The sequence below is a fragment of the Tupaia chinensis genome, unplaced genomic scaffold (assembly GCF_000334495.1).
Source record: "Tupaia chinensis unplaced genomic scaffold, TupChi_1.0 Scaffold000305_1, whole genome shotgun sequence".
NCBI classification, from domain to species: domain Eukaryota; kingdom Metazoa; phylum Chordata; class Mammalia; order Scandentia; family Tupaiidae; genus Tupaia; species Tupaia belangeri.
Window position 1 is genome coordinate 994,104 of NW_006159795.1, and position 17,943 is coordinate 1,012,046.

The 17,943-nt window shown below is 41.5% G+C and overlaps 1 protein-coding gene across 3 annotated transcripts in view; it reads right to left on the bottom strand.

The window, feature by feature from the left end:
• Positions 1–457: 457 nt before the first annotated feature.
• SLX4IP (SLX4 interacting protein) overlaps positions 458–17,943 on the bottom strand; it is a 227,267-nt gene continuing 209,781 nt past the window's right edge. The window contains exons 7-8 of one of the 3 annotated variants that reach the window (XM_006150912.2): positions 2,998–3,098; positions 459–1,648 (exon numbers count right to left, since the gene is read on the bottom strand). In XM_006150912.2, coding sequence (XP_006150974.1) covers positions 949–1,648; positions 2,998–3,098 — 801 coding nt within the window. In that variant the 3' untranslated portion in view covers positions 459–948. Of the gene's footprint in view, positions 1,649–2,997; positions 3,099–17,943 lie in introns of all 3 variants that reach the window. The other 2 variants (XM_027772826.1, XM_027772825.1) reach the window with 2 other exon arrangements.

Below are 17,943 nucleotides of genomic sequence, written 5' to 3' on the forward strand. Positions count from 1 at the left end.
TGACCTAAATACAATGCAGATGTTTTGCAAGTCTGAGGGAATATGAGGATGCACATGTTCACATGTGTCCCCAGCTGATGAGCAGGACATGGTATCCAGGCTGAGGAAATAAACCCTAGGGAGTCTCCAGTTAGTCCAGAGGTTCTCAACTTGAACATGCTTCACAATTAACCAGTTTGTCATTTAGCAGGGCTTGGTAGGAACCAACATGTGCATGTCTAATGTATATCCAGACAGTGATGCTGATCCCAGGACGACTATTAAAAACCATGGTCCTGTTCCTTTGCTTCCCCCCACTCAAGCTGAGGAGCAGGAAGCTCAACTGTACCACTAGCATTGAACTGCAACACCATGGCACTGTCTGTACATGGCCCATCATGTGCTCTGCATGGCGATGTGTCAAGGAGGCATCATTAGTTCTTTTTTAAAAAGTTTATTTATTACTTTAATGAGAGAGAGACACACACACACACACAAACAATTCCAGATAAGGTGCTGATACCATGATCCACTGCCAGCCTTGGCCAGCCTAAAGCTTGAGCACATGTGTGCCTGTTTGGTGTGTTTGGAGAGGTCCCAGGCCATGATTCCATGGCCATCCCATGTGGGTCTGGTTGCATCACTTCTGTGTCACCATCTGGCCCACCATTGGTTCTTTGTCCAGTCCTTGCACAAATGGTCTTATTCCTGACAAAGCACTTTATTATTAAAATGATTTCCTGGAAACAGTTATAAAATATGAGAAAGTAGCAATGGTGTCGGAACAAGCATAAAGCCTTGTGGAGGTGACTGCTTTCAAAACTAACTCTAGCAGATATATACTTTCTATTTGAAACAATCAATTTAATTCCTTTAAAATCCTTGCAACTATATACACAGCTCTCGTGTCATAGATTGGGCTGCTATAATCTCAACTAGGACTTTGCAATCCTAGTGGTAGGGGCTTCTTCAGTATTTCTTTCTTTTTGGGGTGGGATTGCCCTGAATTATAGATAAACTTTCAATGTTTGTGGCTGAACTGGTTTGCTCTGCCTGGCCTGGGTTATTTTTCATAAGATGTCTGGAGGAGAGATTTTCCAAAACATGCAACTCTTCCTTAGACGTGTTTTTTGCCAAATCTTGTTTCGAAAGTAACCCCGGATCTGACAGCTCTGAAGCTGGCAACACATAGACAGCTTTGCCTTTTTCCACTATTATTTCTCTTGGGACTAATCGATTACTTCCAAGAGAAACTCTCTTGTGGTGGTCGAAGTCTTCCGCAGAGCCGTGGTTCCTGCATTTCTGTTGTGTTTTGGCTGCTTGTGGACTTTGTTTTGGACCTGGTGATGCTGACTCACAGCTACAGACAGAGCTCCTGCTTAGAAGCCCTGTCTTTAACTGCTCCCCAGGATGAGGTTTTTGCTGGCTGCTAGTGTCTTCTGGCTGGGTCTGATGAACATTTTCCAGCTTTTGAACAGGAAGCCCCCAGTGGCTCTCTGCAGCCTTTATGTAATCCTTTGCTTGTTCTGTAGATTCTGACAGGGGACTGGATAAAGCCTGACCATCCTTTCTCCTTGCTAGCTCTGCAATCACTGAGCCACTAGATAGTCCCACAATGTCCCTGCTGGTCTGTGATTGGCTCACGAAGCTGCTTTTTGTTCTTTTCATACTAGAACAACAACAACAAAAAGATTTATTTCATGCTTTGGAAAGATACAAAGACATGGTTTACTTCAAATTCTTCCTACCATATTTCCTACACGTAAAAACGGAAACATGCACTACCTGCCTTCTTACCTCCCCAGCAAATCTAGAAAAGTCCTAAGTGCAGGTTTAAATGCAGACTGGATCAAGCAATAACTTTACATTTTCCATTATATCAGGGTACATTTTGTTTATTGATCACTGGATTGTCAATGGAATTACGATGGAGTTCACATTTTAACTAAGGTAAACAGTCATTCATTTTAGATGTTAAGGATCATTCTGCCATGGCTGATTCATTTTCCCCCCACTAATCCATGTATAAATACATCCAGAACTCAGGCTCTTTATATTTGTGTGTGTATGCACAAATGTGTGTAAACACAAACACATTTTCTATTTTTGAGTAAAGAATAATCTGGAATTTTTCTCAGACTATTTCAAGGTATTGCACAAATATAATGACCATTGTGTCAGGCTTGTTCAGCAAACATATAGGAGTAAGACGCAAATAATGTAACTTGAAAAGTCCTGAGAAAAACTCCAGACAACTAGCATGCTATATGTCGACCTATCTATCTAATCCTTTTCTGTAGCACATACAACAATGTAAACTTCATTCTGTTTGGAAAATTAACTTGAGGGGCATGATACAAACTGCACAGGGATAATTTAGATACTAAAAAACTTTTATTTCAGCCTATATTGGGTTGTCTGAAAAGTCATTGACGTATTTTTTCTATGAAAAAGCGTGCCGTGACTTTTCTGACAATCCAATATTTGCAAGAATGTGAATGACAAGAAATTTCTCCAACTACTAAACTCAAAACACTGAATCTAAAATATTTATTTTGGCTAAACTTTAGTGTAGAGAAAAAAAATATTATTTTCCATGGAGAAAAAATATATTTTCATGTTCTTACTGTTGCTATCAGGGGCACGAGGATTATAATAATTATATTAGTGTTGGAATAAGCATCTTAGGAAAGGGATGTATTTTTAAGATCTGTCTGTAGTCCCTCTGAAAGTTGTATGAAACACACCACCGACAGGTGTTTTTCATCTTCAAAGGGCTTGTAATTAATTACTCCTTGCAACATACCTGTGGAGCAAGGATTTTATCCCCATTGTCCAGAAAGCAAAAGAAATAGTTAGGAGGGTAGGAAGAACAAGTGTGTGACTTAGGGTAAGACCGATGCTAGAGGGAACTTTGTGTTTAGGTTCCGTGTACATTTGTTTAATACTAGACTTCGTGTTATCTTCCCCTACATAAAGGCAGTCAAAAACAAGCAAAAGGAAACACGTTGGACCTACATTGCTTTCAGAGCATTTCTCTTGAGCTTTGCACTGGAAGGAAGTGGACTCTCCGCACACTCAGCAAAATAATCAGACACTCCACGGAGAGCTCTTTCTGTCTACTCCAAAAGATAACAAAGGTTCAACCAGAAATCTATTAGCTGAACATGAGAGAAAACAGTTACACTCTGAATGCCCCGATGAACAGATTTATTTTTGTAAGCACTAAATGAAACTGCGTAGTGTTAGGCTATTTTAACTTTTTTATCTATGACTTTCTGGTAAATTGCAACTTCTTTTAGAGTGCCTGTTCACACATTTCACACATTAATATGCACTGTAAACATATAGGGCTGTAAGGGAGAGGATGTTAATTCCATGTCATCTGGGAACTCTTGGTTAATACCTAATATTTTTGTGGTTTAAATTGTGACAAAAGCCCAGAATGACTGTGCCAGACAGAGCATATTTGTGAGCTCTGTTCTTCCAGCAAGACTTGGGGGTATAGTGGTTTGTACCTTGATTATCTTAAGAATTTCCTATATTTTCTCCACTTACCAAAATAAAGAACACAGTTTTTACCACATTTAAGATGACATCAAAAGTTAAACCTTTTAATGTTGGTATTTTAAAAATTGAAGTTTGTGATTCTTGGCTATTAGAAAAATGGGGAGTTTTTTTCTTATACTAAACATACCATGATTTTATATAATTTCTAGGTTATCTACCTATCTATCCTTTTAGATTCCCATGAAGGCGTCATAAGGAAGTAATTATAAAATGTCAACACCTCCCAACCTTTGCCAACATTGATCCATTTCATTCTTCTGAACCTTTGCTTTTTGGTTAGTAAGCGGATAATCCAGACAAGTTTTTATTTTCATTTCTCATGTGCTGGGACATATTCTTCTCCTATCAAATTCCAGGAAAATGTTATTTCAAAAAGCAGTTCTGCTAAGTTACCAGTAGGTTCTTAGACTTTAGACTTACATTGCAATTAACAATGAGAGTCCCTATCTAAAAAACAAACAAGCAAACAAACAAAAGAACAGTGAGAGCCCCAGAGAACCTGGTAGATGGTAGCCATTAGTAATATGTTTTGGTGAGCGTCACCCAGGCACTGCCCTGCAGCACTGAGTGCCAGCCTTGAACATTCTTTGACCATGCCTATCACTGCAGAAGGGAACCAATGCCACTCACGGTCATATCCAGTTGTGATACAGTCAGTATTTTCTTTTTAGGTTTTTGCCAGAGGGCCCATGTGTTCATCTGAGAGAGAGGGAAAGTGAGACATTACCACCCCAGGGCGGGGGGTGGTGGCCATGCTATAATCCTTTCCCCTCCACTCTCCTCCCTGGATGTTGAGCATGCACGCACATGTGCCCAGTGTGTGATTTTCAAGCCACTGGACCTGGGACTAAAACCATGCTGGGCCACGTGAGAATCTAACGCCTTAACCACCATGCCACCTACTGGCTCCACCCAAGTTAGTTTTAAGTTAGTGAACAAAATAGTACAGGTTTTACTGGATTTTACTATATTTTGCTGTTTCTTCCTCCCTTTTTTTCTAACACTTACTAGAGTGACAGTTCAAAAGTTAAATGAGAGCGAGAAAGAGAGACTGAGAGAGAGATATTGAGAGTGATCGAGATTTATGTGTGAAACACTTCTAAACATGCCCTATAAGTACAGTAGATTTTCCCCTTACAACCACACCCTGTAAGTGCTGTATTTTCAGAGCTGAACAATTAACATAAGGAGCATGAGTCAGGCTTTGAACAACTCTGTGGGAACCAGAAAGCCTTTTGCTATTAGGAATGATGTAAATTCCCCAAGGCTGGAAGAAGTCCACAATAGAAGGCAGACAGGGTCATAAATAACAACAATGGATACTGCGTACACCACATGAAGTATGATGCCGCGATAGTGACACTGTCTTCAGATCGCACGTTGGTTTCAATCACTGCCTTTATTTATTTTTAAAATTCAGTTTAAAGAGCACTATGTATTTCCTATGGGAACTTCAAAAGCATCTCTAAGAAACAGAGCAATCTGCTGTCATTCCAAATTCCTCTGACAACAATGGGGGAAAATGTCCTTGGAAGAAAAGGAACAACAGAGAAGGTGACAGAGCCACAGGAGGAAATATTTAGTTCAAAAAGAGTAAAACCTGTGACTTAGTTTTTAGAAGAAAAGAAAAAGAAAAAGAAAAAAAGGAGAGAGAAAGAAAGACAAGGCGGGGTCTCCTCACAAATTAAAGCCACATTTGGCAATTTGTTGAAGGAGGCATATTTACATTTGTATGAAGACTGGGTGGGCAGGAAAAAAAAATTAGGCTCCTTCTTCAGTCCTTGAACTGTCAGGTCTCATTAGATATCTCTTATTTTTACATTTCTAGGGTCAGTTCACTTCCTTCTGTCACTAAATCACAGCCTCTGCTGTAGCTACCTCCCTACCCCCAAAACAAGTATGCCTGTGGACAAGGCTGTCACCTGGGAGTAGGATTTCCCAACGAAAGTTGTCCTAATTACCAATGGCTTCTCACATCTGGTATCAAGAGGCAATTCAATGCTGATCCAGGGGCAAAACTCCACCACACAGATAGACAGTGTGTGCTGAGAAGGCTGCAAGTGTCCCCTAGGCTTACATAGCCCACACCACTACATTTTAGAGTCTAAGGTGAATAATGATCCCATCATCTTCTGCAAAGGATGCAGACAATCTCAACATAACCGAAGAGGTTAACAGCTGGTCATCCAAAACCCAAAGTAAGCAACCCATGGGGACTCATATATTTGAGAGATCTACTAACAAGAGGATCTCTTGGGTCCTTCATAAATGATTTTTTACAACCTGGAAGTTAGCTCTTAGTCGAGGACAAGAAATGAAATTCTACAAGTATCATTGCTTATATGCCATTCCTACTCCTATCCTACTCCCCATTTTGTTTCAATTTTTGGTAATACATTGAGGATTTTAGATTTAAAACTTTCTAGCTGTAAAGAATGTCAATATATGAAGGACTTCAAAAAGTCCATGGACAAATGGACGTAAAGTACTAGTTTATTTTAGTGCAAAAAACTTTTTTTTTTTTTTTTGAGGTTTTCGCTATAGGGCGCGTTCGCTCGCCAGACAGACAGAGAGAGACAGAGAGACAGAAAGCGAGAAATCACCCCCCAGAGGGGATGGTCACGCCGCAATCCCTTCTCCTCCATTCTCCTCTCGGGATCTTGGGCACGCACACACACGCGCCCGGCGTGAGTTTTAAGCCACCGGGTCTGGGACGCGAACCGCGGTCGACTAAGTGGGAATCCAGCGACATAGCCATTATGCTAACTGCTGGTTCCCTAGTGCAAAAAACTTTTGAAATCCATGCATAGCTTTTTCATAATACATATTTTCCATGACCTTTTAAAAAAGTTTATTGATTTAGTTTGTCCATGAATAAGAGACACAGAAACAGACTGAAAGAGACAACCCTGGGTTGGCCCCATAGCCTAGTGGATAAGGGACCCAGATCCCACACGGCCAACTGTGGCTGGAACCCTGACACCTCTGGCTTGAAAAGGATGCCAGGTCAGTGTGCATTTGTGCCAAAATCCTGACAGGATGAAGTAGAAGAGAAGAGACTGTGCCATGACCATGACCCCACTGAAGGGTGCTCTCCCCCAGTCTCCATAAATGCATGCACTCTGGCAATTAAAAAAAAAAGAGACAGGACCAGCAGTTAGCATAATGGCTATGTTGCTGGACTCCCATGTAGTTGACAACAGTTTGAGTCCCAGACCCGGTGGCTTAAACTCACGCTGGGTGTGTGTGTGTGCCCAAGATCCCGAGAGGAGAATGGAGGAGAAGGGACTGCGGTGTGGCCATCCCCCATGGGGGGTGATTTCTCACTTTCTGTCTCTCTGGTGAGTGCACATGCCCTATAGCAAAAACCTCTCAAAAAAAAAAAAAAAAAAAAAAGAGAGAGAGAGAGAGAGAGACAGTATCCTCAGCAGTCTTGATGCAACATTCCACCTCCCAGCCAGCCCTGGATGATGGGTATGCATGTGCCCAGAGTAGACAGGAAGGGGTCTGGATGAGAACCTGGAACTTTCTTATGTTAGTCAATCTTGTGGAGCATCATATTTTACATCCATATCACTATCCTGCCTCTCCATGGACTTCTTGAAGACCTCTCGTATAGTCCCTAGGGAACAACCAGATAGAAGTAGGACAAGAAGTCTAATCTGGGATGACACTCCCTCTGCATGAGCATTCAGGAAGGCCTTAGGGCCAAGGTCAAGTGTTTTCTCTGGAGATGCTCTGGAGACCAGTAAATTCATCCCAAGGTTGAAGACAGTCAAAGCACATGTACCCCAGTACACATCTAAGGAATAGGTTGAGCAAGTAAATGTGAGAATATGATGATGGGTGATATTACCCCCATGCTGACTGTATAAACTGGAAACACATTTTAAATTCCTGAGCAAAAGGACTGCAAAGAGAGTCCCCAAAAGAATGAACTTGGCAACTAAGATATACCTTACTGCTTCTAATCAGAGAAGGAACTTGTTTGAAATGTAGTTAGAAATACTGGCTGATGTTCAAGTCACAGAAGCACATAACTGTGGATAAATCAAGGAGTTCAACCCACAGTGACTTACTGAATACTGGCTTAGAACAGAACACTATTGGATTAATGGGGAGTGGGGAGGGAAGTTGGCTTTAAAGGACACAGAAAACACCTGCTCTTGACTTTATAACTGCCTCAAGGAGTCTGTAAAACACAGCTGTGGCTCCCAAAGACTAATGGGAAGACTGGCTGCATCAGAAGAGCTTTCTGAAAATACAGATTTCAGGACCCATCCCTGGAAGTTCTGATTCACTAGATCTGGGTGGGGCTAGATCTAAATTTAGGCTCTCAGGTGATTCAAAAATTGCTGGTATACATAAAACAACACCCAACGAGACAGCAACAGATAAACAAATGTAAACTGGTATAATGAGACAGCATTTTGCAAAGCATCCTCCAGTTACTTGGGCATCAAAATCACTTGGGGAGCTTGTTAAAAAATGTTCTGGATTCTATGCCAGAAAATACTGCATTTGGATCTCAAGGGGCTGGGTTTGGGTATGCACCTTCTAGGCAAGCTCCCCCTTGATTCTGATACCTAACAGAGTTTGTGAACATCTGCCCTAAAGGTACATGTAACTGATAACTGAGTAGAATCCAGTGAAATAATCAAATCGGGCAACACTGACCTCTGTCCCAGACACTGAGGCTTTTGGACAAAAGGAAATGGACCCACAGAAAATGATCTTGTGCTCATGGAGCCTCCATCTCAATGGTGGGAACAAGAAACAAACATGTGATTATCAGATGTGATGATGTTATGAAGAGGAATAAACACTAAAGGGTCACTGTGCTCCGGTTTAGATATGACAGTCAAGCCAGGCTGTGGTAGGTAAACAAGGTGAGCTTTACACAGGTACCTGAGCAAAGCCCTATGAGCATATGTGAAAGTGCATTTTAGGCAGCAAAGAAGAGCATACATCATGGCTGAGGACAGAACATGTCTGGAAGGGTGGGAGATCAGGAGAGTACACCAGGAGAAGGGGTGTGGGTGAGAATTGGTGGTGGAAGGATCGCATTGTGGATAGTCTTTGGAAAAATGGCATATTTTGAGGAGAGGTGATATGCCCATGGAATGGTCACCTTGGATGTCATAGAAGGACAAGGGTGGAATCAGGAGAACCAGAGGAGGCCATGGCAATGGTCCATTCAGAGATGATGGGTCTTGCAGGAGGCAGGTGGTTCAGAGAAGTAATTAGATGGGAAATACACTCTGAAAGAGACCCAAGAAAATGTGTTGATAGGTTGGGTTTAGGGGGGTAAGAAGAAGAGAAAAGTCAAGGATGAGTACATAATCTGTGGTGGTTTAAATAGCTGGATAAAGGAATTTACCCTTTACCAATATGGAAATACTGAGGAGAAGCAAGCTTAAGAAAGTAGAACCAAAAAAAATCAGTTTTAGGTGTTGCCATGATTTGAATGCATCCTCTTCAAAATTTGAGTCTTGCCAATGTTGTAGTATTATGAAGTAGTGCCTATTTTTTTTTTTTTTTTTTTTTTTAGAGAGGTGTTTGCTCTAGGGGATGTGAGAGATGTTTGCTATAGGGCATGTGTGCTCACTGGAAAGACAGAGAGAGATGTGCTTGGCATGAGTTTCAAGCCACTGGGTTAGGGACTTGAACCACAGTAGGCCATGTGGGAGTCCAGCAAGGTAACCATTATGCCATCTGCTGGTGCAAAGGAGTAGGGCCTTTAAGAGGTAGTTTGGCCATGAAGAAAGAGATCAAAATAATCTTAAAAAAGGGGCTTGATGGAAGGAGTTTATCTCACTCACTTTTCTATATTCTACTACAAGAGGCAACAGTATTCCTTTTCTTTAGAGAATGCAATGATAAAATGCTATCTTGAAAGTAGAGATTGTACCCTCACAAGACAACCAATCTACTGGCTCCTAGATCTTAGGCTTCCCAGATATTAGAACTGTGAGAAATAAATTTCTGTTTTTTATAAATTACCTAGCCTTACGTATTCTGTCATGGTAGCACACATGAATTAAGATAGCTGTGTAAACATTAAGAGTCCTTTTAGATAATCTAAATGAAGATGTTGAACAGGCAGTTATGGTACAGGTTATAAGAATAGGGAGGTCTGAGCTGCAGACACAAAGCAGAGAAGTCCTTGGAGCTGTTAAGGTCCTCAGTCACAATGAGCTCTACTAGAGAATGAGTTTGGATGAGGAAAAGAAGTTGAGAAGATGACGAGAACTCAGAAAAAGAGTCTCTGAGGGAACTGCCAGGGAGGAAAGAGGAAAAACAAGATAACATTTCCAAAGGCAAGAGAAGGATGAAATGAAAGTGAAGAAATGTCAATGAAAGTGACATCTATGTAGAATGATGTTGACTGATTATTAGTGAAAATGTCCCACTATAAGAAGATACGCTGTTCTTTTTTTTTTGTTTTTTTTTTTTTTTTTAGAGAGGTTTTTGCTATAGGGTGCATGCGCTTGCCAGACAGACAGAGACAGAGAGACAGAAAGCCAGAAATTATCCCCCTGGGGGGATAGCCATGCTTCAATCCCTTCTCCTCCGTTCTCCTCTCGGGATCTTGGGCACACAGGCACACGCGCCTGGCGTGAGTTTTAAGCCACCAGGTCCCGGACTCGAACCGTGGTCAACTACATGGGAGTCCAGCGACATAGCCATTATGTTAACTGCTGGTCCCAAGATAAGCTGTTCTTAATGAAAGTGCCAAGACACAATCTTCCTTGAGATGGGGGTGAGAGAAGAGGAGTCACGGTGAAGATTTAAATTCTCCCACAGAAATATGTGAACCATATAAGTAACTTGAAATTTTCTACAGACTCATTAAAAAAGTAAAGCAAAATAGTAATATTAAGTTTCAATAATATATACTATTTAACATAATGCATAAACTATCATTATATAATCTATAAGGCCATCAGGAAAACAATGATGTATTCTTCTGTTTTTCTATGTAAAAATATATCATGACTTTTCCAATGACCCAATATATAAAAAAATGGAGATGTTTAAATGCTGAGTCTGTGAAATCTGGTGTGTATTTTATACTCACAGTACATCTCACCATATTGCTCACTGCATTTGAAATGCTCAAGAGCCAAATGTGGCCAGTGGTGACAGTACTGGCCAGCATAGGTCTGGACAACACTTTGGAAGACTTTTGCAGTAAGGTGGACCAGAGAAACAGGGCACTCATCAATGTCCCCTTCAGTACAACTGGATGAGGCAGAGCCAGGTACTATTACTACTACCAGATCCCAAGGCTGGATGCTCTCTGGCTAAGATCTGATTTAACATGGACAAATAGCATGAGATGGCAAAGCTGCTACTCAGATGACAAATATGGCCTCTGTTGGGAAAATCTTGCAGCCAACTCTCTAGCACCTGGGTGGAGGTCCAGGAATGTTATATTAGTTGGAGCTAAAACTGGGGGATAGAGGTGGAGGGAAGGTCAGATACCTACGGCCATGGCATCAGGTGAGCTTTCCTGTCCCAGCCAATCCTGATTCATCCTGACCAAATGGCTTGCCCTCTATGTGGGCTTCCTAGCACTTCTCTCAGCCACAGCTAGAAGTGTGTGAAAGGAGCTATTCCACAAACTCTTATTTTCAGGATTATAAAACATTACATGAAGGTAATAAAGGGAGGAGAATAAGCTCTTTAGTGCTCTTAGGATTTTTTCCAAGATTGTTCTTAAGTAACATGGTACTCTTGGTCTTTATCTTTTGAGAATTGGCTCCATTTTCTTATGGTTATTATGTACATAAGTTTCTTCTTTTTATTCACTCTCAAATGAAAATAATTATTAATCCAAAGAGGACAATTTATAAGTAAGCAATTTATGACATGTGCTTGCTGGAGAGACAGAAAGCAAGAAATCACCCCCAAGGGGGATGGCCATGTCACAATCCATTCTTTCCATTCTCCTCCTGGGTTTTTGGGCACACATGCATACATGTGTGGTATGAGTTTTAAGCTGTCAGGTCACCTACATGGGAGTCCAGTGACGTAACCATTACGTCATCTGCTAGTGCCATATAATTGTTTCTTAATCCGCCCAATGACATCTGCTAATAATACACCTGATCAAATCAGGTGACATACCTGAGATAAGAGGTAGAGCAAAGAGGCAGGCAGAGTGGAGTCTGGGATCTCACACTCACCATTAGCTTGTCCCAGACCAAGTTTTTCAACCTCTTGATGTTTGCTTCTCATTTACCTCTCAGGACTGTTTGGGAAATTTGAATGTAGTGAGATGAATGAAGCATATTTTGGAAACTGAAGAGGGCTGAACAATTACTTTTTAAAAGGTGTTTACCATAGGGTGCATATGCTCTCCTGAGAGAGTCAAAGACAGTAAGAGAGAAAGTGAGAAATCTGCCTCCCCCCAACCCCCCCAAGGGGAGATGGCCACTCCGCAATCCCTTGGCCATACTGCAGTCCCTTCTTCTCTATTCTCTTCTTGGGATTTCTGAACATGCATGCACACATGCCTGATATGTTCTTCAAACTTCTGGGTCTGGGACTCAAATCACACAGTTAGCTATGTTGGATGCAGCCACCTTAACCTCTGCTCCACCTGCTAGTTCTGCTGAACAAACTTTAGCTTTACTGAAAAAGAAAACCCGATGCCTTCACAAACCATATGAAGTTTGTAAGTAGGCAAGGATACCTTGCATTTATACAGAATTTACATGATTCCAACATCTTATTAGGGCCTTAGTGACTATTTAGCAGGACAGGCATTGTTACTATTTGACAAATGGGAAGAATGAGACCCACACAAACTAAAAGTCTAAGAGCACACAGTTAGCTGGGGACAGAGTTGAGTCCAGTAGGTCTGGCCCCTGTGCAGGTCTTTCTCCACGCCACACAGAGGCCACTCTACCACTTAACATATGATCAGAGGTCGAACTGTAGAAAGGGGACAGGACTGAGTCACAGTCCTTGGATTCAGTCCCTTCTTAGTCACTAGCTGGCTGGGATATTTGGACAACCTACTTAACTTCTTTGAGCATCTATAAAACAGGGATGATAATAATATCTCTGCAGTAGATACTCATTCATTTCCTGAAAACAACACTCAGATTTTATTCTGGGGAATCACATCCCAATTCCCAACCCAATATTTATGAATTTCAGAAGACCTGTTCTATACCTAACTCTAGAAATGAATCTGTGACTTAGTCCAGGCCAATTGGAGTACTGACTTCATTAGCCTTCCCTGGAAGGATATGGAACTGGAGCTCCTGGGTTAACTACCACAGTCCGAGAATGAAGCAAACACAGTGAGTGACAGATCCAAATGATGATGAGAAACTGAGTCTTTTGATATTCTTTGTGCCTCTGATGGAGCTGTACCTGAAGTCTGGACTTTTCAGGGAAATGAGCCAAAAAACTCCCTTTATGGTTAAGCCATTTTGAGTTGGCCTTCCTGTGCCTTGAAAATAAAAAGGTTCAAGAGTGATACAATCTCTTCTCAGTTGTGTTGCACTGAATAAGTTATTGTACATGACAGCCCCTCTGTCACTTTGCAAACAATTAAAAAGGCTTTAAAAACAATAACGGTAGGATAGAGTATAATATATTATCAGCTTATTTGGGGGGAACACAATAATATTAAAGTATAAAGCATAAACTGGAACTACTTTCAATTCTCTATGACATTTTTCATGATTAAGCAAAAAGTTCTTCTCATACTTCAGTGTGATGCACAGTGATTTAGAGGACCAGCACCCAAATATGTGACATGCTGTGAGTAGTTGGGTCAGTTCCAGCAAAGCAGCCCAAGCATGACCATGACAATGATCACATCCTTGACCATGATGCAATGTGTCATACAGATGCCACATATTTTAAAAATGAGGAAGAAATCTTCTTCCCAAATTTCACTACTATTACTTTCAAATTATTTGATAATAAGTTAGTAAAGTAAATGAAGAGGGCAGAGCAGGTGTAATAGAATTGTAAGGGACAGAAATATAAGTACATGTCCACTGACTCTAAGGAATTGGAGCAAAAAGAAGGTAAAATGAAAATTCTGCTGGGATTGAACTGTTTTCTCTGCAGATGAGAATGACAGTGGACCTTTGAGACTGAGCCACCATAGGCAAAGTGCTCTGTGTAGAGACTAGGCACTTGATAAATGAGTTTGAATGAGGTGCCCATGAGGCAGACATGACCTTCTGGTTTCACAGATGAAGAAAGTGGTGCTTGAAGAGGCCATGTCTTGAGCCGGACTCCCACGGTAAGGCACAAATTCTTCCCTCCATGCGTCTCTGCCCTGAAGTCCCTCCTCTAGGCACTTAATCTCTCTGCCTTCCCATAACGGTCAGGTCTCCAAGGGCCAGTGGAGCCAGGTCTGCTGATGATGCTGCCACTCAGGTTAGTACTGAACAATTCTATTTCAGTTATTTTCTTTGGAAAGATGTGTTTTTCTTTTCTTCTGAATTGATGACTATGAAACTCCTGTAGACCTAAAGAATTATCAATAACTAGTTGCAAAGGCTGTTACCTTAAAAATGAAATCAGTGAAAAAAAATTAAGGAAGTTGTTTTGTAGGAAGTACATATCTCACAGGGATTTTCCAGTTCATATTCACCTAACCTCGAGGATCTACAAATAAATCTCAGTCAATCTTATCCTTCTGTTGAGTCTCTGGTGCCACAAAGGATGGCAAAGCTTGGACATTTAGAGGAATTTTAGATTTGGATCAGTGTTTAATGTTGGGGGGAGGGAGGGCATCAATCATTCTGTGAACTGAATAAAAGCTATTTTAATTTGATCAGAAATACACACAACTATTTCTTCTATAAATTTCAGGGAACTCATGAATCATAGGTTAATAAGCCTAAGTTTAAAAGTAGAAGAGTAACATCTGTGAAAACCAGAGAGAAACTTCATGGGAATTACTGCAGGGAGAGTTGGCTCACCTTTGAGGGTCTCTTTGTTAAAAGATGCCTTCCCCCAAAGAGGCGTGAGGTTGCAAATGCCATCGCCTGCAGGAAGGGGGCCAGCCCTTCATTCGGGCTGTGATGAGCTTTTTCTTAGTAGTGTACATGGCTGAGCATTTGGGCCTGGACAGAATGGGAGAGTGGGAGGTAGGCAAATATGTAGTCCAGCAACAGAAGTAGTAGGTCTGGCCAGAAGGGGGCCCACAATAGCCCTGGACACTGGTGGGAACCAGGCATAGGAGCCAGAGAAAAGACACCACCAGATGACTGTCTCATTTCAAAATTCTGCTTAGAGTTGGCCTTCTGCCCAGGGATGCGGAAGGAATAGTTCTTGCCATTTCCCTTGAACACAGACAGTAAGATCCCGTCTTTCCAAGACTCGGATCTCATAATAGGAATGACTTTTGTGGACTACTCTGGGAACTTCATTTCCAATTATGACATTGTTTCCCTGGGAAAGTAAGTACTAGACTTCCACTCACATGTCGAACTCTATCTGGGCTATCGCTGTGGGTGTTCTGAAGAGCATGCACATTTAGGAATTCAGGTCTGAGAAGTCTGCCATCTCCCAGCTCCCAGGTACCTTAGAGAAGTGACTGCATCCCTCCTTCAGAGTCATATCTCAGTGTGAGTCTACCGGCAGCTATTGGAAAAGAAAGGTGCTTAGCTGGGTGGTCTCTCCTCCTCCCATGGAAGGTCACAAGTTTATGTTCTCAGTGTGTCCCTTTTCCCACCACTGATTGGCTATTTAAATGGGGGTTTATCATTTAAGTTTTTGGTACTTGAGTTTTTATAGCTGCAAAATGAGACTGAGCTGGCAAGTAGAGACAAAAAGTAAGGGTGTGGAGCTTCTTGGGGGAAAATAGTATGTGCAGATGGATATTAGGTATCTTCCTCATGCCAAGCAGGGTAGGGAAGATGTAAAGTAATCTGCTAATCTGGCATTAATGACATTTAAATGAACTCTTCTCTGAGATAGAAGAAATATAATGGTGATAATATTGAATAAGTGCTTTAGAGTTTACAGGACATCTTAATATTCATTATTTCTCTGATCCTAGGAAAACCTGGGAAGGTTTGTACAGCCGGCATCACTTTCATGTCTACTCAACAAGTGAGTTGGCTTGTGGTCCAAGAAGCCAAAAGACATGTGTGAGGTCTCCCAGTGAGTGAGGATAGACACAGGAGTGAAAGCCAGGACTTGCTATTTTAGCTCTGATTCCTTTTCCACATGTTCTAGTCCCTGCCATGTTTTTCCTAATTAAACCATGACACATTTTTGCAGAGAAAGCCATATAAAATTACACCATGACTTTTCTGACAACCAACATCATTTAAGTCATCATCAATGGGAGATTACAGATCTCTACACACAGAGAAGGTGCATTACGAGAAAATAAATAGGATTAGAGGGTCCAGTATATCCTATACTACCTTACCCTAACTAACTATTCTTATTTATACTATCCTATTCTAACTCAGCAAAGGGCTGGTTCCCTTGAGGAGTGGAGGTTGGAAGCATGAAACATTTCATTCCAAATATTACTACCTGAACATGTGGTAGAATTTTATCGCTAGGAAAGAAGAACAACCAGCCTCAGGTTACTGTAGCAAAGCATACCTCATCTTAAAAACAAACAAACAAACAAACAAACAAACAAAGAAAAAAGATCTTACTGAGATATATTTTTTTCTTCTCTGTCACAGACTAGAAAAAACTTACAAAAATGACTTTCTCCCCACCACCAGCACTTTCATTGGGATCATCCTCCTGCCAGTCCATGCACTTGGGGCTGCTACAGACACACCTTTCTCAAGGAAAACAGCACCCCCTGCTAAGGGTATGGCCCTAATTTATTCCCTAACTGTCTGCTGACCATATTTTGACCCTGAGCCTCAGTGATAGCTGACCGGAAAAGGAAAGGGCAATTTGCCCACAGAGTTAGCAGGCATGATGAGAATTCCTTTCTTTTTTCTTTTTTTAAATGTGCCAGAGGGTGCATGTGCTCCATGGAGATGGAAAAGGAGAGGAAGAGGATACTCCCTCAATGGTGCATAGTCACATTGTAATCCCTTCTCCTCCATTTCTCTACCCTCTTAGGGTTTTGAGTACATGTGCCCAGCATGTTTTTCAAGCTTTTGAGTCCAAGATATGAATCATGCACTCAGCCATGTGGGATCTGGCTCCCTTAACCATCAGGATGCAGGGCTGGCCCAAGAATTGTTCTTGTTTTTTTTTTTTTGGAGAGGTTTTTGCTATAGGGCGTGTGCGCTCGCCAGAAAGACAAAGAGAGACAGAGAGACAGACAGCGAGAAATCATCCCCCAGGGGGGATGGCCAAGCCGCAATCCCTTCTCCTCCATTCTCCTCTTGGGCACACACATATGCCTGGTGTGAGTTGTAAGCCACCGGGTCCGGGACTTAAACCGCAGTTGACTACATGGGAGTCCAGTGACATAGCCATTATGCTAACTGCTGGTCTCTTTTTTATTTTTTAAGTTTATTTATTTCATGAGTGAGAGAGACAGACAGAAACAGAGACAGCACACCAAGTAAAGTCTTGATGCTGCAACCCACTCCCAGCATCAGATAGACTGGATCATGGGTACATGTGTGCCAGATGAACTCGGAGAAGTCTCGGGATGTGAACAGAAGGTGATGTTCCTATGTGGGTCACAACCTCATCGAGCAACACATTCTGCTGCTGCTGCGCGGACATCTGGCCCCATGCTGCGAATTCTTTAGCACTAAACAACTATCTGACTTAAGAGATATATTCAATATAACTATTGTCTCTTGTTAGGATGTTTTAGTAATCCTTCTGCTTAGATGATGCTACAGTGGGGACTTAGCCTGTGTCACTGGGGCTATCTGCTGAGACCTGACAGCTATCTTCTCAGCCTGGCACAATTCAAATAAAGTATGAAGCGAGAAGCAAAATCTTCATGGCATTGCATGATATCCTGCAGAAGGAGAACCTGGTGCTTAGAAACATCTCATTGTCATATGTACCCCAACAGTGAGACCCCATTCATAGAGGCAGATGGAGCTTGGTTGTCCCTTAAACATGAAGACCATAATTAGCATGATACTGGTCAATATAGAGAATAAAAAGAATGTCACATCATAAGCTAAAATAAATTCCATAAAAATATCAGAAGAAAATATAAGTACTTATCTGTTACAGAAAGTATAACATCATAACACCAAGATCATTAAAAGCAGTGATTACTATGGAAAACATAAATCTGAGGACGTGGATTCCTACCAGACAGCAGTGACATACAACTGTAAGGTCCATGATAAACTCACTGAGAGTTACTGGGTCATCAGAAAAGTCATGACATATTTTTCTATGTTTTCCTATGCAAAAATCCATCACAACTTTTCCAATGACCGAATACTTTCCTTA